This window comes from Abramis brama (genome assembly GCF_963993115.1).
Source record: "Abramis brama genome assembly, chromosome: 23".
NCBI classification, from domain to species: Eukaryota; Metazoa; Chordata; class Actinopteri; order Cypriniformes; family Leuciscidae; genus Abramis; species Abramis brama.
Window position 1 is genome coordinate 19,680,859 of NC_139985.1, and position 24,345 is coordinate 19,705,203.

Genomic DNA, 24,345 nt, shown 5'->3' on the forward strand with positions numbered 1-24,345 from the left:
ACACTTTCTATATAACCCTCCATATATTTCTATTGGATATCTATCTTGTTAATTACATGATTTTATTGTTAGAGAGCAGTATTACAGATGGTGTATATTGTTACAATAAATAGTATGTGCTTCCTGTATGGGTTATTCTCAATAAACCTCATTTAAAGAGCTTGTTGCTCGTTGGTTGGCTGCTCAGTAATGTTGTTCCCAAGTTGGCTATATTGTAACAGCATGAGTATGGGTTCTGCAGTTCACTAATAAAGTTTTATTCTCCAAATTCAATTAATGTTTTGGTTCAGGTGTGTTTTATTTGTAATGTCCAACAGCTGCCACACGGTGTCACCAAATCGTCTATGCACGACCTACTATGGCAAGCAGAATTAGTTTAGAAAACTTTGGTTTGATTTTATGCATGGATTGTATTTTGAGGAGTAATATTTATAATTTGAAGTCAGAATGATAATTAGAGATATCTCTGTAACCCTAATGTGAGACAATTCAAATCAAAAATATTTTTTTTATAGCTGGCAGTGTTTATTAAATTATAATTTATAATTTATCCGTGCACATCATTCTTTTTTTTTCTTTTTTTTTATTTTTTATTCATGTGTCCTTGTAATCTTTAATCAAAAACACTAACTTCCCAACCCCCTCAAAAGAAAGAATGATGCACCTCATCACAGTCTGCTTGGTTATAGTCACCCACTGTTGGTTCGCCAAGCTGGATTAAACCAGATCGACTGTAATGACCGACAGAGGAGTCATAAAGCGTTTTTTTCTTTAACAAAGAAAACAAGAATATTGTCATCTGTTGAAACAGAATAAAAACTTAATACTTTTCTGATAGTTATTTTCTTCTGAGTCTGCTCCTATTGCTTCTGTCACTTCCTAAATGTTTTAATAAACATGCCATATGGCAATTTACCAATAAGGAAAGTTGTAACATTACCCGTAAATTACAGGTAATGTGCTCTGTGTGAACGCAGAATGAAGATTTCCGGTATGAGCACATATAAGTCAGATGGCGCTGACGTAAGAACTCTGCTTTGGGCCAATCATAAATTTCTTACAACGGCACAGCGTTTAAAGATAGTTTTCGATGACTGAGATCACAGAATTTACCTGGTATTTTGGTGCTAAAGTGTGAATGGTGTCTTACCGGTAAAAAGCCAGAATGCCGTTGCTTGTGTGAGCAGCATATTTGTGTATTTACCGTAATTTGTATTCTCAAGTAATTCTGGTAATTTTATGGTAATTTACCGGGGTTGCTGTGTGAAAGGGGCTAGTACTTCTTTGTTAATGTAATAAACACAAATTTCAACCATTTAAACCAGTCTAATTGCTGGAGGTTTGTCAGTTTGTAAATGCATTAACACCATAGACCTCGACTCCCTGTGTTCTACGGGTCACATTTTTCAATGGACTTTTCAATTATTATTGTTTTTACATAATTGACATTGTTTAATTTCCTGACAAATACCATACAAATTCATATCTCTGGGAAAAAATGTGGGATTAAATTAGTTAAATGCTAAATCGGCTTGCCATATGCCTACTGCCTACGTATTTCCGCTAAACTTTCAGTGTCTACTCGAGCTTCCGGTATAGTATTCACTGATGACAAACTGGTAGTAGGCTAGTAGTAAACTCTTTCGGACATATTTAAGTTAACTATCGATCACAAACAAATTGATATATCATTACATAATATTATTAACATGCACTTTTAATATATTATTTTCAAATATATCGTTTTAGTAATGAGCTCAAAAGGCTTTAAATACCTTCGGCGTGAAGGTGGCGCATCGTCTCGATATTGTTGTGTCCCGTTCTGTAAAATGTCCTCAAGGTTTAATTCTGTGATAAGTTTCCATAGTTTCCCTTTGGACGACGAAATACGGAAAAAGTGGCTTCTCAATGTCGGGCGTGAGGATTTGAACGTTAGTCCTAATACAAGAGTCTGCAGTCGTCACTTCAAGAGTGATGATTTGATTGAGCCATCGACTCCTACAGCACGCCGGCTACTGAAGAAGGGCGCTGTGCCCACGGTGTTCCCGAGGAACGATTCCACTCCAGCACCAAAGCGCACAGAGTTACGGAAGAGGAGGAAAGTTTTCATTCATTTGAAAGAGGATCGCGTGCCTACGGACTTCCCGCATCGGGATCATGATTATTGCTCATCTCCAGCCCAGGTTAATCTGGCTGTGGATCAGAACGAAGATCTCCGAAAGCAGGTGGAGAGCCTGAGGAGACAGGTGGCAGAGTTGACTGTGCTTCAGAGATTTTGTTTGGGGCGATTTGCTGCATCTGACGATGACATAAGGTTTTACACGAGGTAAGTTCTAAAACGTAAACAGTATAACATACACATTGGTCTTCTGAAACTATAACTACTCTTCTGGTCTTTTTAATAATACATATGTTAAAAGAAGTACGCTTAATTGTATTGAATGTGCACTTGCAGTTTACAAAAAACTGTACTTGCATAATAATGATACAAAAATATGCCACTTAACTTTTCCTAAAGAGTACACTTTTTATGACACACAGTGTTGAGTGTAATGCATGAATGAATCTGTAATTTAATTATGTATCCCTTAATTAAAGTAAAGTAAGGGATTGCCCTTATTTTTTCTGTAATTTACAGTTTTGATGTAATTGCATTAAATACTGTATAGACTATAATTCTGTATAAATTTATTTGCAATTTATATTATTTATTTGAAAACATTTAAAAGAGCAGTTTCATGTCTACTTCTGTATTCTAACCCTGTATTGGTTACACTTTTGAAGATATAGTAGCTGAAATTAATTACTTTTTTTGGAGTAATTTACCCAAAACTGATGACATGTTTCTGAAAACACTTAAGTACACATAAAAAGTGCACTTTGTAATGTTTTTTTTTTATTTGTTTTTTTTTTTAATGTGTTGACAAACATAGTTAAGCACATTAAAAACACTTGATTATAATTAACTGTAGTGTGGTTATTTGATATTACATTTACATTTTAAATGTAGCCTACTAAATTGCAACATTACAAATGTGCAATTTCAAATATATTTAAATACATGACACACAGGTTTCAATAGAAATGTTATTAATGTATATATATTTTTTTAGTTTACCATAAATGCTTGTCAGTAAATTAAATATAATTCTAATATGACATACAAAGATGTACTTAAGTCCTATTTAAGAATGTCAAAAAGCACTCTTAAGTTCAACTTATTGTAATATAAGCCTGTATTAAATACATTTTCATTTAATTGTAAATGATGCGCAGTCAATTATCTGAAAACATTACATTCAATCAGTTTGTATGCAAATATATAATTTTAAAGCATAGGCTATTATTTATGTTATAACAAATATACTTCTTTTTCACAAGGATTTATTGTTAATAAAGCCTTATATTTTGCTCTTAACAAAAAGTAAGCTACAACTCTAGTTTGTGCATTACATTTGTTGGTGTATGCTATATTATCTCAAACATGTCCCACATCTTGTGTAGGTTTGCGACTTACAACCACTTGATGGCGTTCTGGAGACTGATAGAGCCTGCATCCCACAACATGCTTCGTTTGACCAGAGCAACAACAAAGAGTGAAGATGGAGCATCAGACAGTGCATCTGTAAATAATTACTTTATGCAATTTACAACTCTATAATTATAATTTATAATCTATCATTTATTATGCTATATATTAAATGCATGTGAGAATAGAAAGTGGAAATAGATTTCTAGTGTATAGAATAGTTTCTAATGTTACTTTCTCTGTATAAACATACACATACACTTCTCCAATTTTGTTATTTTAACAGTATCAGTCCTTGCAGCCCATAGATGAGTTTTTTCTCTTCATGGTCCATCTCTCGATTGGGCTAACAAAGAGGGATCTGGGCCACAGATTCAACATTCATCAGTCCACCGCGAGTCAAATAATTACAAAATGGGCCAATTTTCTGTACACCATTCTTGGATCTGTGCGTGTCTGGATGTCTGAGGAGGCGGTCATGGCTCAAATGCCAAAGGAATTCAAAGACTACCCAGACACACAAGTAGTGATTGACTGCATAGAGCTGCGTTGCCGAACACCATCCTCTCTCCGGCTTCAAGGTGAAGAGTCCCAGTGCTCCTTCAAGGGGTTAATTGGCATAGCACCGCATGGTGCAGTCACTTTTGTGTCATCCTTGTGTGCAGGATCTGTCAGTGACAGTGAACTTCTGAAGCAGTCTGGGATTGTGTCGCTCCTGAAACCTGGAATGGCCATTATGGTCGACAAAGGTTTTTTTGTAGATGACTGTGTACCATGCAAAGTTTACAGACCTGCTTACCTGTTCAAGCAGGAAGAGTTCCCAGCTAATGAGGTGAAGGAGACTCAATCCATTGCTCGGCTGAGGGTCTACATTGAGCTCCTCATCTGCAGAGCGAGGCAACACCAGCTGTTTGATACAGTCATCCCTCTCTCCAACATCGGGACCATCAACCAGCTACACACTGTTGCTTGCCTCCTTACAAACTACCAGAATGGCCCTTTGTTACAAGCATGGGCTAAGGATTAAAGACTAGACAAAACTTGCTGTTGGGGATTAGATCAAAGGATTCATGTAAATGTAGATAAGTGTAAATATTAATAACTCTGATACAGTGTTTCTGTAAGCATGTAAATATGAATAATTTTCATAGTGTTTCTGCAAAAAAAACACATAATGTAATCGTGTAAATATAAATTAATTTACAGTTTTTCTGTAAACGAATGAATAACTTTGTAAAGCCTTTCCTGTACATCACTGTAATGTAAACGTAAAAATAACGTAAATACAGAAACGCGGTGTCAAAGTTATTTACACTTTGACTGTGTACGGGAAAGCTGTATAAAGTTATTAATGTTTACAGAAACACTGCATAAATGTAAACGCAACATACCATATAACTTTTATGCAATGTTTCTGTAAACCTATAAATAAGTTTATAATGTATTTCCTTTACACCACTGAAATGGAAACATGTTAATATAAATAACATGGTATAAAAGTTATTTATATTTACATGTTTACAGTTTACAGGAAAAGCTTTATAAAGTTATTTATGTTAACAGAAACACTGCATCAATGTAGATCAAAGTAAATGTAAATAACTTTAATGTGTGTCCTGGACACCACTGTAATAGAAATATGTAAAGATGAATAAATGTATAAAACTTTTCCTGTATAACACTATGATATAAACATGTAACACTTAAAGGGATAGTTCACCCAAAAATGAAAATCCTGTCATCATTTACTCAAGTTGTTCAAACCTATATGAATTTCTTTCTTCTGCTGAACACAAAAGAAGATATTTTGAAGAATATGGGTTACCAAAAAGTTGATGGGGCCCCATTGACTTCCATAGTATGGACAAAAAACGAAAACAAAACACTATGGAAGTAGATGTGGCACATCAACTGAATTTTCATTTTTGGGGAACTATCCCTTTAACTTTTCTGTAAACACGTAAATATAAAGAAATGTTTCTATAAATATAAATAACTTTATAAAGCTCTTGTACACCACTGTAATGTAAAGGCCTTACTGATTGCTAGGCCTCTGCTCTGGCCTATTTTTTTACCTGGCCAGATCATGTGATGATTCATTTAGCTACCTTGGAGACAATGAGTCTCAGTTTCTGTTGTGCCCCCCACCCCCCATCCCCCCATCTATTATTTAGCTTTAAGCAGGTGCGTCTCCTACGGCACAGGGGGAAAAGTAATTTCCTGAGTGTGATAAACAGGTAATTATTGATGATGATACTTGATGACAAAGCTCTCCTTGTCCAATAGTCCTTCTGGACAAGACATGTAAAGCTTCTAAACCATTTTGCAGGTTCAAATTGAAACTGTTATTTTAGATTTCTATAAACTTTAATGTAGGGCTTTTACATTTCCTGGAATACAACATGGTTCCATCAAACCAAAAATGTTTTTATTTGCTTGTTTTAATGTTGGTCTGTGAAAAGAGGGAAATGACAGTAAAGACTCCTCAGCCAGGTGGTCGCAAAAGACTCACTGCAAAGGCTCTGAGACATCAATGAGATCATGGAGCCTTTGATATCTGAGGCGCTTAAATCTAACTGACAGCATTCCAACTAAATACGATTCTGTTCATAAGACTGTGTGACGGATGAAAGGCCAGTTACAATATTTTATCTAAAAGAGACTAGATCCTTCATCATAGTCCTACTTTGGCCAGTATCGGTGATGCTGGAACCTTTATCGATTTAATTTACATATATATATAGAGAGAGAGCCTATAGGCTATATTTCACATCATCTTTTAGTATTTTGTGGAAACAGTAATCAAATCCCTAATCAGACATAATGGATTTCTGCCACCACTTCAAACTTAAATATTCATGTAACTGGTTAGATTAGCTTTCAGTCTGCTGTTGTTGTGTCTAGTTTTCCATTGGCTGTTTTAGACTTATTAAAAACTGTGGACAAGAGTGATCACGTGTATTCTATTATGTTAAAATAATTGGTATACCATTAAATACATAATGAATCTATTTTATCAAGTCAAGTTACTATTACACTGGCAAAATAACAGGTTAATCCGGTTATTTGACAAAATTAAAACTTATTCCATTAGTGAATAGGCTACTCCATTCTTCAAACACGCAGAACAATACTAGGATGCACGACACGCAATTTCTCCCTCCTCAACTGTAACCGCCCTTTGCTTTCAACTCGTCTTATCCAATCACAATCCTCCTCGTGTCTTATACTTCCACTATTTTCTAGGGTTGACCAATCACCGAGCTCATCGCTGAGGCTTCACTCAACGCACTCCGCCATTTTGTAGCGCTTTAAGAAAACTCAGCCAAGCAACAAAGTTGCGGATCAGAGCTGCTGTTCCTCTGTATGCAATGGACGGGTAAGTGATGCTACGTTGTTATGAATGGAAAATAAGTTGGACTTGCCTGGTGATAAACATTGCACTATTAAAGCCTTACGTTTATCAACTGGTATGTAGCCTATATATTTTTGTTTTGTTTGATTGAACAGCTCTTATCATCACCAGTTACGATGAAACAAACAAACCCGTAGTTTTTCGTGCGTCAGGCTTCTGCATGATGCTCGCTGTTTTGTTTGGCACATTTAGCTTTCCCCCCCTGGTTTGCCTGTTTGATTTTTTTATAAACTATCAGTGTTCGTGTTTTGCAGCCTAATTGAGTTTGTTTTCTGCAAAAAGAATTCTATTTCCACCATGAGGACTTGTTGCATCGTATGCAGTTATAAAAGTTTAAGTAAAAAGTAAACAATAACATTCTTTAAAACGCATAAATGGGGAAAGCAGGCATTAAAAGTTGTGTTATTCTTTCTAACCAGAAAATTATTAGTAAAGTGAGTAAGAGTAACTTGATTAGTTAGATTGTGTGATGGCATTGACATCTTTTTCCCTGTGCAGCCGCCTAGAGACTGAATTGTATCCTATGGGATCAAGTTACGCAGAATTAGAGTAAGTCTATCTGAAATATTATAGCTCAGAATTGGTGTGTGTTTTTTTTTAACCTCTCACAGATTGTATTTTTATTGAGTAGTTTTATTACAGAAATATCAGTGTGCCACAGTGTTTCTCATACAAAATGCTCCATAGTTGCCATAGATTCCACAAAAACAAAGTAGCCTAGTTACTTTGCCATTTTAAATTTCTGCAGTCGACTATCAATGACTATTGCTTTTTTTAAATTATGATTATTTTTTGTTTATTGCTTGAACAGTGCAAAAAAATGTAGATTTAAACTGTAATTAAACCTGCAAATTTGGGGTTAAAAAGGGCAACCACAATATGTATGGAAAATATTGTTCAACTTCTTGAGCTTCTTGAGTAATCAACATTTTCTGAAACTTATTTCACAATCTTTGGTGAAAAAGAAACTCCATTTGTTGAATATTAACCTAGTGGTGGTTAATACCACATAGCGGTATAACAATTACTGTTGTAACTACTGTAATGTGGCAGATATTGTGGTTTCTATGGTAAATGGTCTCAAATGAGTCTGATAGACCTGGATGAACCAGACAGACACACTGCACATGCACCATGTAAGATGATACACAGAAACTAAAACCACACCCCAGGTATTGTGAAAAAATGACCCCAGTCCTCAGGCCCCCTTGTTTGAGTTCTCATTTGCATAAAGGTTTTTCCCTCTTGGGGAAGATGTATCCGTATTTGTTTGGCACAGTATGTTTCTTTTTCAATTCATTGTTTCAAACATAAAAGCCTTAAAGCTGTGCTTTGTAGATATGAGGACTTTTTGAAGACCTGATCCAAAGGGGGATTCTGGAATTGCGTTTACTATGAGTTCATGTGAAACAGGATGTGGGGGTTAATCTTCAACCATAGACTGACCCAAAATACCACTCATATTTCTTGCTCTAAGGGAGATACGTGGGAAGGAACTAGATTGCGCAGTCTATTCACAATCTGCTTATTCCTTTAATGGGAAAAACATCTGACCAACATGAACCAAATGAAATATTAGACTCATTAGACCTCACTTAAATATGAATCACATTCCTTATTTTGGTTGAGGATTTTAATTTCACCTATTGGCTTGCAGAAATGGGATATATTCTGAAAATTACACATTAGACACACTGTCCTGTGCATGAACATTTTTTTTTTCTTTACCTTTTGTTTAATTGGGACTTTATACATATGCGTGGGGTTAGAATGGTTCCTCTGTTCTCCATTTCTAATTTCATGTATTTTGTTTCTGTTTTCCTGCTCTGATTTTTTTTTCCTTTCCTTTCTCTTTTCTTTTACAGCGTTGTTCACGATATTGCAGTTGGCACAAAGGTAAGAATTTTATATTTGGTCCTTCGGGTCACTGCGGTAGACGACACGTGCTATACAGCTTGAATTGGTTCAATAAGAGCAGATTTTTAACTGTCTGTGTGCCATGGCTCTCACATGGCCTTTGTGACTTCCACACCTTGTGCTATCACTCTAGATATGATTCATCCTGGCAACAAGGTGAATCATTTCGAACAAAAAAAAAAGATTTGTTAGAACAAGCACTGTGGCGTTGTTCCATTCCATGTTGTGCTTTCTCAACTTTTTATGAAATCTGAATTTTCATTTAACTTTAAAAAAAATGAATGCCGGATCATATGTCATAATATGTTATTGTGAAATGCGTAGTTAAGAAATCCCAAACTTGCTGCCTGGTTCGGCCTTTACGAGGCCACAACATGAACACTCCCGCTCATTCTCTCATTAAAGATTATTTCCTGTGGTATGTGGCTAGTGAGGAGGGACCTACAGGATGTGGAACAAAGGCTGATTCATGAGGTTCATTTAGGTTAGTTACTTACACGCTTCAGGTCATGCAGTAACTTATGTTGCATGAAACCTACCGGCACTGTATTTATCTGAGGATTACTATGGTAAAGGGGCAGGCACTGTTAAAGAGTTTTTTGCTAATTGGAAAAGTTGGTTCTGAAATTATATGAGATGTTTCCTAGTTTTGGAGTTAAATAATTGTAAGGGCATAATGTCTCAGGTTCAGATCAATTAGCCTAAATGTTAAAGTCCCCCTGTAGTCAATTATATTCTTAAAATAGCTTGAATGTAACTCTACACCCTTGCCTCATTTAGTATACGTGATTCTATGAATATGCAAATTATGTAATGTGACATTTCTGAGTGTCAGGATTATCAGGGAAAAAAATTAGGATAGGGCTCAATTTTATTAATTGGATTGGAAATTGGATGACAAGAATTGAGCTAGGTTGAATGCAAGTTTGCTTGAAACAAGACATTCTAAATGGCTATTTGGCTATTGGTTAGCATTAATGGGGTCTAAGTGATGTCATCAGAAAAGGAAAGACGTTTTAGAGGAATAGCATGTTATATTTACATTTTAATGTAAGCTGTTAAAATGGTGGAATAGCATACACCAATCATTTACTAAAAAATAAGAACACAGAGGCTGTAAAAAGGGTCAATGTTAACTGGGAACAAGCTATTCGGTCTTGTCTTTTGGGCTAAATTAAACTGCAATCGCAAGATATTAATATGCTGCATGTCAGAGTGAAACCAATTTTACAGTAGGAAATTATGTAGGGAGAAACTTGATGTTTATCATGAACACTGGGCCATATTATTGTTTGATTTTATTTTTCTATACCCACAAAATGTTTGTTATCAGGACAAAATAGGTTTTCTTTATTTAAAATGCATTGAAATTTAATGCACAATAAGGTCAAAGACATCCATTAAGAAAAGTAGATGATCAATTTTAATTTAATGTTTTTAAATTAATCATTGGATGTTCTGGTTGTTTTGATGGTCTTCAGATGACTGTAGGCTATTTGTCTTTGTGAACACAGGTGACAAGCATTTTATTGAGGTTTCTACCTAATGATTGAACCCATTTCAGAGACATTCCTCAGAGATTGGTTTTGGCTGTTGATATGATGAAATGAATGCAGTCTATTCATCAAATGCAAATATGTTTGCCTCATCACTCAGCACACACATGTAGCTCTTGTGTTTGTTCAGCAGGGCTGATCAGAGGGAAGATGGCTGGGGGAGGTGCTAATGGGTCACATGGGGGTTCACTTGATGCTATCAGTCTCTCTTTCTTGTTCTCGGTATCTCATAAAGAATGCAAGTCGAAAGCTTGTGGGTCACAGGTGCTGATTACAGCGAGCTGACAATCCACAATACTCTCAGCATGTTTTAACTCGCTAAAATTGTGATGTTGTTTTTGTGTTGTCAGGGTGCACAACCAGGTATTTATCTGTCAAAAAAGTGCAGTGCCGCGTATATAGACTCTCCACAGGGACAATTTCTGATCGGCAGTTGCTACTATTGTACTATCCAATGTAAAAAGGTCTGGAACTGTGCTCATAACCTGTATGGTTAGTGTAGTAAATGGCTCAAGGCACACCTGGGCGTATGGAGATAATGGGTCTTGTGTATTCAGTTCTGGGTTGGGTTTCAGTTACCTGCAGCACAAGGTTTCCATGGTGAGCGCATTTCAATCGGAGCCGTGTTAACGGCCCCGTTTTTTTTGTTCTTGTGAATTGTTGCGGTCTTCGCCCCTCCCCCTGTCCTTCACACCCCCTAATCTATTTAAGCAAGTATCCCATCATGCCACACCCAACAAAAAGTTAACACATCGAATGTTTGTGTTTGTCATGCTTAATTAACTTCATTGAATGCACAGAGATAGTGCTGTCTGACACCATCTAGAAGCTTTGAAGGAATGTTCTGGGTTCAACTCAAGTTAAACTATTGATGGCGTAGCTATGTAACAGAAACCACAGAAAATTCTAATTTCATTTTAGTACAATATGGACTTGATTTAACTAAAATGAGGGAAGTTGTGTGAACATATCAATTTGTGGTCTTGATGTCTTGTTTTTTTTCCATGCATGTCATGTTGGGGGCTCCGTAAAAATCCAATTTGATATTTTTTTTATAACAATGTACAGAATGACATAAGGATATTTGTTTAGAGTTTTTTTTAAAGATTACATTTAACTGTGTTTTCAATTTTAAGTAAGTGTTGGATGACAACAAAGGTAAGCTAAATATAAAAACAGGGTAAATGATACACATTTAATATTAGACATTCACAACATACCAGCTACGTGGAGCAAAGCAAACTCCATAAACACTGTGTCCATAACCCAAAACTAGAAGTGAATTTGACTAGAATAGTAGTTCTACTTCTAAAAGGCCAATTTAATAATCCTTTAATGAAAGAATTAACGCAAGCACTTTAACAGTTGTTAGTGCTTTATTGTTAAAAATGTTGCAAGCATGTTGTCAATTCATTGGTCGTTTTGCTAGAAAACTGCACAGTTTAGGGTAACAAGCAACTGAGTAGAGCTATAAAGAAGGTTTCTGTAAAAGCGTAAAGTTTAGCGTGTTTTTCAGTAACCATTTAAACATTTGTTTTTTTTAGCTTAGTGTGTCATAGCAGATGTATATTGTGCAGCCACCCCCCTCTGGGTTACATGTGGTTCTCATTGAGTAGTTTGACTGTGGAATTTTAATATGTGGTGGGCAGGCCTGTGCGGTTGCATGGGCTTTAGTAGTTTCTGCTGAATACACTTATTTCACTCTTTCTTTAGTTATACGCTGTGATTGGACAATCAGAATATAGTTTAATTCATCCAACTACTGTTACTTTCTTTCTCAAATGTCTGTACTCGGATAATGGACAACCAGAACAAACATTTGCTTTCAATTGTCCGAACTAAACGGGACAAAGACAGTTATTTGCAGAACTGTGATTTATTGTTTATGTTAATCACGTTTTAAGTCATGTGTAATCTTGGCTTAAGCGGTGTTGGAAATGGGGTGTTTGATACCAAGCGCAGAGGTTGAGAGGTTTTAGACATGTTCCGTCCTTCTTTAACAAAGAAAAGTGTGAAAGAGCAAATGCAAAATTCAGTCTGGACTCTGGACACACGTTCCTCTTGGTCGACGACCCGGAAATGTAAAACCACCCCTCTCTCCATGGTCTACAGAGATCTTCCTTCATAGGTTTGTAGTGGGGGATGTCTTGTGGTTGATCTCTGACCCCACCCGCCCTTAAGGCTCTGCTGTTTGCACAAGAAGGCTGGATGTAGCATTGCCCATTTCCTGCGTTCAGAGTTTCTGATGTAAACTTGTCCTTTTTTGGACATCCCACTTACATTGTTTCCTTTACTACTTGTTGTTGCCATTTAGGCTAAAAGTTGGATTCATCTATCATTATGTTCTTCCTCTTTACTTCAAGCGTCCTGTTTATAAGTTTGTAAACCTCAGAACTGACCTAAACTGTCTAAACCTCATAAAAATTACACGGTTTGATCTAGAGTTTTTTTTTTTTTTTTTTTTTTTTCTTCAGAGAGGATCTGACGAACTGTTCTCCTGTGTTTCCAGTGGGCCTTATATCATGAGCTCAGCAGGTAGTATTTTTATGCTCTATACTTATTTCTTTCTTTCTCAGATGTGTTTAGTTTTGTCCCAGCAATTCATCCTGATCATCTGTTCTCAATGTAGCCAACGGCAACGACAGCAAGAAGTTCAAAGGTGAAATCAGAAGTCCTGCCGCCCCGTCCAGAGTTATACATGTCCGGAAGCTGCCCAATGACATCAACGAAGCAGAGGTCATCTCCCTCGGCCTTCCGTTTGGCAAAGTCACCAATCTGCTCATGCTAAAGGGAAAGAACCAGGTACCATTGCCTCTCCTGTTATGACATTCTTAGCATTAGCTCAGAGTAGGAGAAAAGGTTGACTTAACCAAAGCTCATCACCTAAAAAATGTGGATTTTTCATTTATGCAGTAAATAAGCTCTTCTCAAACAAGTATAAGTACCGTCACCAATACTAGTGTGTTCTAGATTTGTTTTTGTATCGCATATTAAGCATTCAGCTTAGCAACGCTAACATCAGACTTATTTATTTGGCTAGAAATTGTTTGTGAGTGTATTGTTGAGAATCTTGAAAGAAATTAATTCAATTCAATATAATATAATTCAGCAAGGATGCAATTACATTGAAAAAGTAACTAAGACATATATATATATATATATATATATATATATATATATATATATATTACCAAAGATTTCTATTTCAAGTAATTGTTGTTCTTGTGAACTTTCTATTTATCAAAGAATCCTGAAAAAAAGTATCTCAGTTTCTATAAAAATATTAAATATAATCAGGGTTCGTACGTTTTGAAAAAACCTGGAAAAGTTATGGAATTTGAAAAATGCAAATTCCAGGCCTGGAAAGGTTTTGAAAAAATAAAAAGACTCAGAAAGTTTTGTAAAAGTCATGGAATTTTTTTTTTTTAACACAGCATAATATGTGATTAATACAATAACTAAAATATTTTCGCGTTGTCTTAACGTCCTTATATTCGGGCGGCATAACGTTCAGTTTACTTCCGATTCACTCACTTGATGTTGCCTGAGGCGAAGTCGGTGCTGGCAGAAATTTAATTGAAATGCCAGGAAGTTTTGCAAGCACCGGTGGGTCGAGAATGTAGCGGAAAGAGGATTGCAGCTCTGGCCGCATGTGAAACGATACGCAGCATATTAGCCTACGTCTGTCTCCTGCACGCGAGAGGAGAAGAAAACGAGTAATTGTCAGTTCAATTGTAAGTTCATTTTTTATGTGCTTAGGAGTGTGCGATATTGTCTATGAACTATGATGATATTGTAATCATTGTTTTAACTATGTACGAGGCACTGCGAGTGCGAGCTGACATCGCGTTTCTTTCATGCTTGCTTTCACTGCGTGATGTGCCAGTGCAGTTATAGATGTCCCCAAATGAGTTTTTGTCTTATATTTATATCATATTATGTTGTTATATTAGAATATCACATGAGCAAGAGTGCCGTTTTCCTGTGCACAATTGCAAATGTGCTATTTATTTTATACAACAGTTAAATTAACAATAAAGTTAACATTGTGAGTTACTTTTTGGACACAATATTGTCAATTTTCACTTTATATCGCAGACGAGAATTTCATAATGAAGCCGTAGTCCAACAGACATCGATGATTTTTTTTATTTATTTAATGAAATCCGCATTTTGAACGAATCATTTTAACGATTCAATGAACAATCACTTGTTTTTTGAATGAATCAGCCGTTTGAACAAATTGGTTGAATAAATGACTCCAACAACTTGCTTATTAAGACAGTGACTTGCCGCCACCTACTGGTGGTTTTAGTTTCATATTTAAAGTATCTTTAAAATTATAAATCATTTCATTTAAATATTGAATAGCTTTATTTATGCAATTGTAAATGAAGTGTAAATATAGTAGGCTAATGCCAGTTTTGATGCCGCTTCTGTGTCAGCTCTAATGTCGACTGACATTTTCAGGAATACATAGTCATGGAAATGTGCCGAAAAGTATTGGTTAAAATGTGTATGAACCCTGTATAATATTTCACAATATTACTGTTTTAGGTTATTTTTTATCAAAAGAACCTTGCCGCCCTCAAACTTTTGAAAGTAGTGTATGTGAAATTTAGCTTGTTTAGCTAGAAGATTTTGCGTTCATGTTCTTGCGTAGAGCATTTTTCAGGCTTAAAGGAAAATGCATGATCTGCATTTTTGTGCAGGCTTTCTTGGAAATGAATACCGAAGAAGCAGCACAGACGATGGTTACTTACTACTCCTCCGTAACACCCGTCATCAGAAATCATCCCATCTTCATGCAATACTCCAACCACAAAGAGCTGAAAACAGACAACTCACCAAACCAAGTGGTATGTGCTTCTCTTTGGGTGTCCATCTGGTAACGTTCGCGGGCTTTGCGAAGCTTCATTCCACTTTTCTACATAGTTGATCACTTGAAAATGTATACATTTATAATGAAGAGTTATTTGCAGCTGCTGTGTGCATGATGATTGATACAAGCAGAGGGCCTGGTTTGCTGTCTTCTACGCATCTTGTTTTTTTCCCTGCATTTTCCACACTGCCCGTTTCCCTTTTCTAAACAGTTTATATGCCGCTAAAGGGCTTTAGCAGTGAATTCCACAGCTGCAGCCCATCAGCATTCATTTGGAGGATAGCTAAATTTGTTTTGCTTTTTCTGTTTTTGAACAACTAACAGTGTTTACTCCATACTTGATTTTGTTCAGAATAAGCCATCTACAAATTCACTCATGAGTGCGCATGGATAAACAACGTTTTTCTTTTCCATTTTCTTTTATTTAAACCTAATTGAAATCTAATTTAATCTTTGCCATTGTTTGGTGTCTACAGAGGGCACAGGCAGCACTGCAGGCAGTAAATGCTGTCCAGACAGGTAGCATGACTCTAGGTGCTGTTGACCCATCCGGTATGACTGGCCCCAGCCCTGTCCTGAGAGTCATCGTTGAAAACCTATTCTACCCTGTGACCTTAGATGTCCTGCACCAGGTATACACTTCCTCTAGTCTATTCTACACCGTGACCTTAGATGTCCTACACCAGGTATACACTTCTGTAGTCTAGTACTCTGAAATGACTTTCTGACTTTATCCTTTCTGAATTAACTGTTGGCAGTTATGATTGTTTGATACTAAAATATCTTCGGTTCCTAAACAGATCTTCTCCAAGTTTGGCACAGTGCTGAAAGTGATCACATTCACCAAAAACAATCAGTTTCAAGCTCTACTCCAGTTTGCTGATGGCCTGACAGCACAACATGCCAAGCTGGTGAGTGGTGCCATCTATCAGCCATCTTATGTAATGACAAATATTAAAACTTGGTTTTATGCCAGCTCACACACTGTGAAAGAATTTGAAAGTCTAGATTTTGGCATGATGTTTGTGGCATAGTTTTGACTAAAATCTCTCTTTCCTCAGGCTCTAGATGGGCAGAACATCTACAATGGCTGCTGTACCCTGCGCATTAGCTTTTCCAAACTTACCAGCTTAAATGTCAAATACAATAACGACAAGAGCCGTGACTATACTCGTCCAGACCTGCCCACAGGGGACAGCCAGCCTACTCTTGAACATCACCATATGGCTGCTTTCGGTACAAATGCCTAGCACACACTTTGCTTAACCACAGTCCCATTCTGCCTCTTTTAGAAATTTCTAAAAGTCCTCGTATTTTGCAGCTACTCCCGGGATCATCTCTGCCTCTCCATATGCGGGAGCACACGCCTTCCCTCCGCATTTTGCTATCCAGCAGGCTGCAGGTACGACGGCACACAGCTTGAGTCTAACGCCTTCTCCATTGTACATTTTCCAAATTATTATGTCTTGTGATTTGTCACGTAAATTGAGACTGTCTTGATCAGGGTTGACAATACCTGGGGTTCATGGAGCCCTGGCCTCACTGGCCATGCCTGGGGCAGCAGCGGCCGCTGCCGCTGCTAGCAGAATGGGCTTCCCCTCCCTCCCCGGAACCCACTGCGTCATGCTGGTCAGCAACCTGAACCCAGAGGTTAGTAGTTCGTAGTCTCTCATGGACCTGGAAGTGCTCAAAATGTCTATTTAAACGTTAGGTCTTCGAGCAAGCTCAGGGACTTTTTTATTGTGCCAAAGCCTACTGTTCCTAATGATCCTTAAATTCGATTTTCTCTCATGTTTAATTTTATAATGAATGAGAAATGCATTATTTGGAAAGCTGTCACAATTCTAAAATTTCACTCCAAAAACAGCGGAACACTTAATAATAATAATAATAATAATAATAATAAAAATTATTATTATTATTATTATTATTATTATTATTATTATTTTACATTAAGTTTATATTTCAAATATTGTAATGTATAAATATGAACCACTTAAATTAAAACAATCACAATGACACCATAGCAAAAACTTAGTGGAACATTCTTTTTAAATGAAATGTTATTTAAAAAAAAATTATATAATACAATAAATATTAATAATTTTATTCATCCAGTAATAAAAGTATTCATGAGTGAGTCATTGAATAATCATTAATTCAAACCTTTTGTTTAATAATTCATTCAGATTAATTAAACATTTTAAATAGGCTGCAGCATTTAACATTTTGTCAGAACCTCGAGTAAAATACATTTTTGTTTTGTTTAGTTGTCTGTTCAGAATCGTGATCGCTGTTTAAAGCAAAAAATAAATAAATTGCGTTTCTCAATTTATCCAGAATCGTGCGGCTCTAATTCAGATTTCAGAAGAATCATTTTGACATTTCTAATACAGTCTGTCAGCTGATCTGATATTCACTACTGTAATGAAGATGTATGTACGTAAGCAGGGGAAATTAAACAACCATTTAAATGTTTAGGATATTTGCATTGTAAGAATGTACAAGGAGACTTCAGATATAAAAACGCTGACTCGTTAGGTAATGTTTTTTATTAAAATCAGATGATTTTCTATTAATTCATTAGAATGTGTGGTGCTTGAGCAATGAGCAACTCAGTCATTCATATAGTTCAGTGAGTGGGACACTTTTCTTTTAAAACGCAATGTGAATTTTTATGTTACAATGTGGAAATATTGGTATAAATAAAACAATGACAACGTAGTTGAACACACCTTTTTAAAACAATTTTTTTTATATTATATTTTCTAAGGGTGTGACGAGATCTCAGTATTAAAACGTGACAATATTTCTCGTTGAGGTGAAAAGCTGTCTCGCAATATCAGCACGACGGAGTTGAGTTTGTGGCAAGACCTTTTACAGTGCTTGCATTATATTGTTCAGCATATGATAATTCATACTCAAGTACAAGTAGAACTGAAGTGACATTCATTACAAGATTAGTAAAGACATTTTCAAATGCACCTAGTTTGTTTTACATTTTGGTAAATGAAAAACTATTTTTCCAGTCATATATTTCATCATTGAAGATTTCTTAAAAACAGTGTGATAATATCGTCTTGTCTCGTTCTCGTGAACGCAATATCATGTATCGTCTCATCTCGTGAGATAAGTGTACTGTCACACCCCAAATATTTTCGAATACAAATATCGATAATTGAAATTAAAACAATGGCACAGAACCTTTTAACTGTATTAACTGATTTAAATTAACGGTACACTGGATATTGTAAACTGGTGTTGTTACTACTGCTGAATGTTTCTTTAATTTTAGTGCGTTTATGATCTATTGTCGCTCAGTAATTGCAATGTACAGGGCACAAAAGCCTGTTGTTTAGAGTTTCCATTAACTGAAGCTCCGGCTCTTTATTCGCTCAAGTGTCCTCACCCCTTCTACAATGCGTTGTCATTTCTTCCTCTAACATCCTCAGGTTTTGTGTTAAAAAATTCCATTCAGTTGAGCTTCATTCTTCTTGTTGCTTCCATTTGAATATGTTGCTGCTTTATTTCATATTCCACTCATCTCCTCCAAATATTATACAACAGTAAAATTGTGAAATTGTATTTTCTGTTGGTCTGTTCAGAAGTTGGTTTTATTTATTCATTCATTTGTACTGTTTTGTAAAACAGACCATTGGAAAGTGCATTTACACATGTATCATATTGGGGAAAAAAGCACATTGTTTACTACAGTAACTAATTGCTAAAGATTAGCTTGTTTTGCTGGTGAAGTTTCTTTGTTAAATTTAGCACTATATTTTGTATTTCTTTATGTATACTGACCTTGTTTTTTTTACCTCCTTTTTTCTCCTATTTCTCTCCCTCCCTGTTCCCCTCATCCCATTGCTCTTTTTTTGTTTTTGAAACCTCGTTCTCCTTTGCCATCTGGCTGCACGCACCATATGTCTCTCTACTCATCTGATCTGTACGAACAATTCCACATCATCCCACAATTACACACACCAACATGACTTCAAACACACAAACATTTCTCTCTCTTCTATCCCCCCCACTCCCACCCCTCTCTCTGCTCCCAATCCATTAACCATCTTCATGATCCAACCATCGTTTTTCGCCATTTCCTGTGGAACTGCCTCGCTGCCTCGGATATGTTGAACCTCCACTCTGCCTCCGATCTTTACCTGTCTCTTCCTCCTCCGCTGCCCCCCTCTGCTGTCCTTTAAAGAGAGTTACGCCCCACTGCCTCTTTATTCTCTTCGGTATGTCATCCTTTAGCATCTTTTTTTGTCACTTATTTATTCTGTTCTTTTAATTTGGTTTTATTTCCTCACAAGGCATCTGTGAGGCCCAATTCTTTGAGTGCCTCGCTTGTTTTCTGCAGTATTTGGTGTGGTGAGATGAGACGCGTCATGAAAAGCTGCAGCTTTCCCGAAAACGACAGCACTTCCTTTGAATGCAGACGGGAGGCTGCCGCTTTTTATGACGGAACAAAGCAAATTGGCTTCTTGTAAAAATGTTGCATGCTTTTGAAAACTGTTCGTTCCACCTTTTTTTATTGCATGTCTTTGGAGAAAAGCTGTTTAAAATACTTGGTTTAATAGTCAAGACTCCTGCTGTTTTATATGTTCATTCTTTTTTGGGTTAGAAAGCATTTTCATCCCCCTCAGAACTTTTTATCTTTCAAGTCTTAAACGATTCTTATCTCAATCGATCCGTTTAATCTGTTCCTCATGAGATCGTAAAACAACTTAAACACTTGTTGCAGTCTTTCTAAGATTTGCAGATCCACTACTCTACTCTTAAATAATTTTTTTTCTTAACTAAGAATTTTTTCAGTTTCCTCTTAAAACAAGTTACTTTGTCCTTTTTCACTCAAAGCCCTGATAAAATTGCTATTACACTCTAGTCATTTTCTTAAAAAAAAAAAAAAATTGTACCCTGAAAAGCATGTGATGGTGTGATATATTGGAGTATCTTGATTGTGAACTGAAGTTGTTTTATAGCTCAGACTGGTTTTGATGAGGTGTGTCTGATCATAACTAATTGCATATTTGTATCTGACATGATCCTGTCTTTTTGTAGGTGTATATGGGGATGTAATGAGAGTAAAAATCATGTTCAACAAAAAGGAGAACGCTCTCATACAGATGTCTGATGGGACACAGGCTCAGCTCGGTAAACTCTCTTAATATTATGGGTATTTGCTTAGAGAATATACACACACACACAATTCACATGGTTTAAAATGAATGCCCAATGCAGGTAACGCATAACACACGAGCCAATTTGGCGGATTATGTATAAATGTTCTATCACTTTGCATGGCATTGCTATCAGAGCCCTTCCTCTAAAAGGAGCTGTGCAGTGCCACATCTTTAAAATTCGAACACATTGTTTTCTATGACCGTATGAACACGCCGTCTATCCACAGTGCCCAGCTACAACTTGGGCTGTTTAAATATCACGCCCCTAAATACGGTTAAGGAGCCTTGCCTCTTGGAGAAACGTAACCCGGCCAAGAAGAGCAAGTAATCGCATGAAAGAGAAATTGATCTTACTCCAAAAAACAGCCGTTAACCTCGTAATTGCAAACAATTATATTCATTTATATATTAAATATCTGTAAATACAACAAGACATTAACAAACATTATAAACACTATTGCCAAGGCTATTTTCCCCTCACTCCACAAAAAAATTCTTTAAATTTAACGGTATTCAGAACAGAAGAAGAATGAAAAATAAGTAGCTATAAATTATAAATTAAACAACAAAATAAAACACAAATTAGGCTGTAGTGGCATTCTTTAACATCAAGACAAAATTGATTTATTTAAAGTGAAACTGAAACGGCAGCTCACCTCTCATTCGGCAAGAATCCAAAAATGTTATGGTAGTGCTGAAATTGTTTTTTGCAGTATACTGATTCACGTCATGGCTAACTGGGGGGAGAATGATACACCCTCTGTATATTTCGTTAGTTTTCAATTTTAGTGTATACATTCATGTACACTTTTATATTTCAGCAATGAGCCATCTAAGCGGGCAGAAGTTATACGGCAGGCCCCTGCGCATAACACTGTCCAAACACACGACTGTCCAGATGCCACGGGAGGGACATGAAGACCAGGGTCTCACCAAAGACTACAGCAACTCTCCTCTCCATCGCTTCAAGAAGCCAGGCTCCAAAAACTACTCCAACATCTTTCCTCCCTCATCTACCCTGCACTTGTCTAACATCCCGTGAGTTTATCAGCTTCTTGTTTTTCTATGAATTTAAAAACCAGATCTCATCTGTAACTTTGTTTCTGTGTTTTAGACCCGCCGTTGTTGAAGATGACCTCAAGATGCTCTTTGGTAGCAGTGGTGGTCTCGTCAAGAACTTCAAGTTCTTTCAGTAAGTCTGTGCGGCTGTGACGTGCAGTAGCCTATCAATTAAAAGTATAACTTTTAATGTGTTACAGAATGTTTGCTTGTGCACAATCAAGTTTTTGGGATTTTATTATTTATTACTTATTATATTACTTTTAATATTTAATTATTTTATTACTAATGTATTAAATATAAGCTTGCTATTAGCCATAACTTTTACGAATATATTATCAGGCAGACATTATATGTTGAAATTTTGTTTCTATATTGAATAATAGAATTTCTAGACACCTTGGGTTGTCATTTTTCATTGTAATTTCTGCCTTTTCATGGTTATGATTATTATTATTATTATTTTAAAATAGAACACTTCAAGTAAAAAAATGGTATGAACACAATGATCACCTATATGCACTATAAAACTTTATTATTTAGTTAGTTTAGTTTGCATTATTAGTTTAATTTTAGTATATAGTGAATGGTTTTAACTAATTTGCTACCTGGTTATTTTGAGTTAAAATGCAGTTTTTGGCAACAACAATCTGTAATTATTATTGATTGTTCAGCACATAAATTCTATGTCGGTTTATCCATAAGAAATACTAACAAATTCATCAACTTTCAGGAAGGATCGCAAGATGGCTCTGATTCAGATGGGTTCGGTGGAGGAAGCAATCGAGTGCCTTATCCAGTTCCACAACCATGATCTTGGAGAAAACCACCATCTTAGGGTCTCCTTCTCCAAGTCCACCATTTGAGAGAAATATTCTCTAGAATGGGTGGGAGTGGCCAGTCATTGTAAACCTTAATGAGTCTTAATCACAAAGCTCACTTCCATCATTCCATTATTTTATTTAAGAGGCATTTTAGTGGATATTTACAAATGTTCTTTTTATTTTATTTTAGTCCAATTTTTAGAACAGATGTATTATTAGTTTCCCCTGAAAAGTTCATTAACTGTATGTATCACTCCATCTATTAGTTTCCGTCTAGTTAAGGCTTGTAAAAATGATTTCTATTGAAGCAGAGATGAACCACTTCAGGCCTTTGATTCCATTTGTGCCTTCAGATCTCTAGAACCTCAGTCAAACATCTGCAACTAATGTTTGCAAATCTGTGGTTTACAGTCCATTTCGTGGCCTCAGGGCCAAGCATTGATGCTCCTATGAGACATGGGTAATTTCATCAGGCTGATGGTACAGGCCTTAAACTCTGCGCCTCTGCGTTATGTATCTCCCAGTAGGTTTGTAGTCATCATATCCTCTAGCTTTGGCATTTATACTGTATTTTAGACATAGAATGTTTACAGTCATTTTTCTCCTTCAAGTTAATGCAATCATTTGTGTTTATATCTTATAGTGTTGTCAAGATTTGTATTGTTTTTATACTGTGGGCCATTGCATGTTGGCTGTGGTCAGCGGATCATTAACCGCTGTCCGTTTACTGTTTGTCCTGTATTTTGTGTAGATGTTCAGTGTCCGGCTTCATGTTATTGTGTGATGTAGATTATTTATGATATTCTACTTCAATGCCCCATTTATTTTATGTATTCATGTACCTGTGTGTACACTACAGCTTGATACCAAAGTCTTTCCTCCATGTACCTTCTAAGGGACATCCTGACACCTTTTAGCCTCACGACAAACGGCATGTACAAACATGGCCTCTCAGAATGGCTTGATGCTTCCCCTTCTTTGTAGAGAACAGCACTGTGTGATCTGTGATGGAAACAGTTCAAGTGAACTGGGACAGGCGACGGAAATGACTGAAAGTCAGCACATCTGCTGAATTGTGCACATCACATAATGCTCAGATCAGACACAATGGCCTTCAGTGACCTCTGTTAAGTTTGAGTTTGGGTCTTTGAAATGACAAGTGCCTTTTTAAATGTCTTGGTTGATTCAGTCCATCCTGGTGACATTCAGCTGCATTAACTTTCAAAAGATGTTTAACGAAAGGCTTGATGGTGGTGGCCTAAATTTGACACTCGGACCAGAAAATGCAAAGAAAATAGAATATTCTTTGTTTATATTATGTTCCCAGCTTTCATAATTGATCAAGTTATTTTACTTTACTATTTTTTTTTTTTTTTTCATTTTTGCATTAGTTTCTGTGTATGTTTTTTTTCTTTCTTTGTTGTATGTTTTACAATTTGTGTGGGACCAATCTAAAAAAAAAAAAAAAAAGGTGCTGCTTTAAAAAAAAATGCAAATGCTCCTTGGATATAGAAAAAAGAATCCCATTTTTGGATTTTTGGAAACATTTATTTTTCACAGTGGCTGGATAAAACCTGATTATGCATTCTTGCACAACATTAAAAACCCTCATTTTACAACATCTGCCTTAGATAAAGTGCTTTTTCTTACAGTGGACAGATGAGGTGTAAATACTATTTTTGTATCACAATGTTAAAAGTTATGGGTTTTTTATATTTCCTGAAAACGTGTATATTTTGATTACAGCTATGGACCATCATCATGCAAAAAAATATAGTTCAATATAAAATGGTTAAAATCAGGATTACACTGTTTTCAGTCTTTATCTTGTTGCTCATGGCATTCCTAATTGTACTTTTTGCCTTCAATAAATATTTCTTTACTCCAGTCTGTGTACATGACGTTTATTCGTGTGTCAATAAATAATGGACAGTTATTGTTTCTTTTACGAGGGACTTCATGACAGAAGATAACATA

At 36.1% G+C, this 24,345-nt stretch overlaps 2 protein-coding genes across 3 annotated transcripts; both read left to right on the forward strand.

The window, feature by feature from the left end:
- The first annotated feature begins 1,580 nt into the window (after positions 1-1,580).
- LOC311074289 (uncharacterized protein) lies at positions 1,581-6,359 on the forward strand. The gene is made up of 3 exons (XM_084100777.1): positions 1,581-2,326; positions 3,505-3,625; positions 3,816-6,359. The coding sequence occupies exons 1-3, from the start codon at positions 1,752-1,754 to the stop codon at positions 4,554-4,556; spliced, it is 1,437 nt and encodes a 478-aa protein (XP_083956903.1). The 5' UTR covers positions 1,581-1,751; the 3' UTR covers positions 4,557-6,359.
- A 453-nt stretch (positions 6,360-6,812) lies between these two features.
- ptbp1b (polypyrimidine tract binding protein 1b) lies at positions 6,813-24,255 on the forward strand. 2 transcript variants are annotated; one of them, XM_084100773.1, is made up of 16 exons: positions 6,813-6,908; positions 7,443-7,493; positions 8,810-8,840; positions 12,892-12,952; positions 13,047-13,219; positions 15,130-15,276; positions 15,776-15,985; positions 16,100-16,210; positions 16,361-16,535; positions 16,621-16,701; positions 16,804-16,949; positions 19,507-19,540; positions 20,364-20,456; positions 21,307-21,523; positions 21,600-21,677; positions 22,278-24,255. In XM_084100773.1, exons 1-16 carry the CDS (start codon positions 6,901-6,903, stop codon positions 22,408-22,410), a joined length of 1,749 nt encoding a protein of 582 aa, XP_083956899.1. In that variant the 5' UTR covers positions 6,813-6,900; the 3' UTR covers positions 22,411-24,255. The 2 variants fall into 2 exon arrangements, with proteins under 2 accessions (XP_083956899.1, XP_083956900.1); XM_084100774.1 differs by having other exon boundaries at positions 6,814-6,908; positions 15,776-15,931.
- Positions 24,256-24,345: the final 90 nt, after the last annotated feature.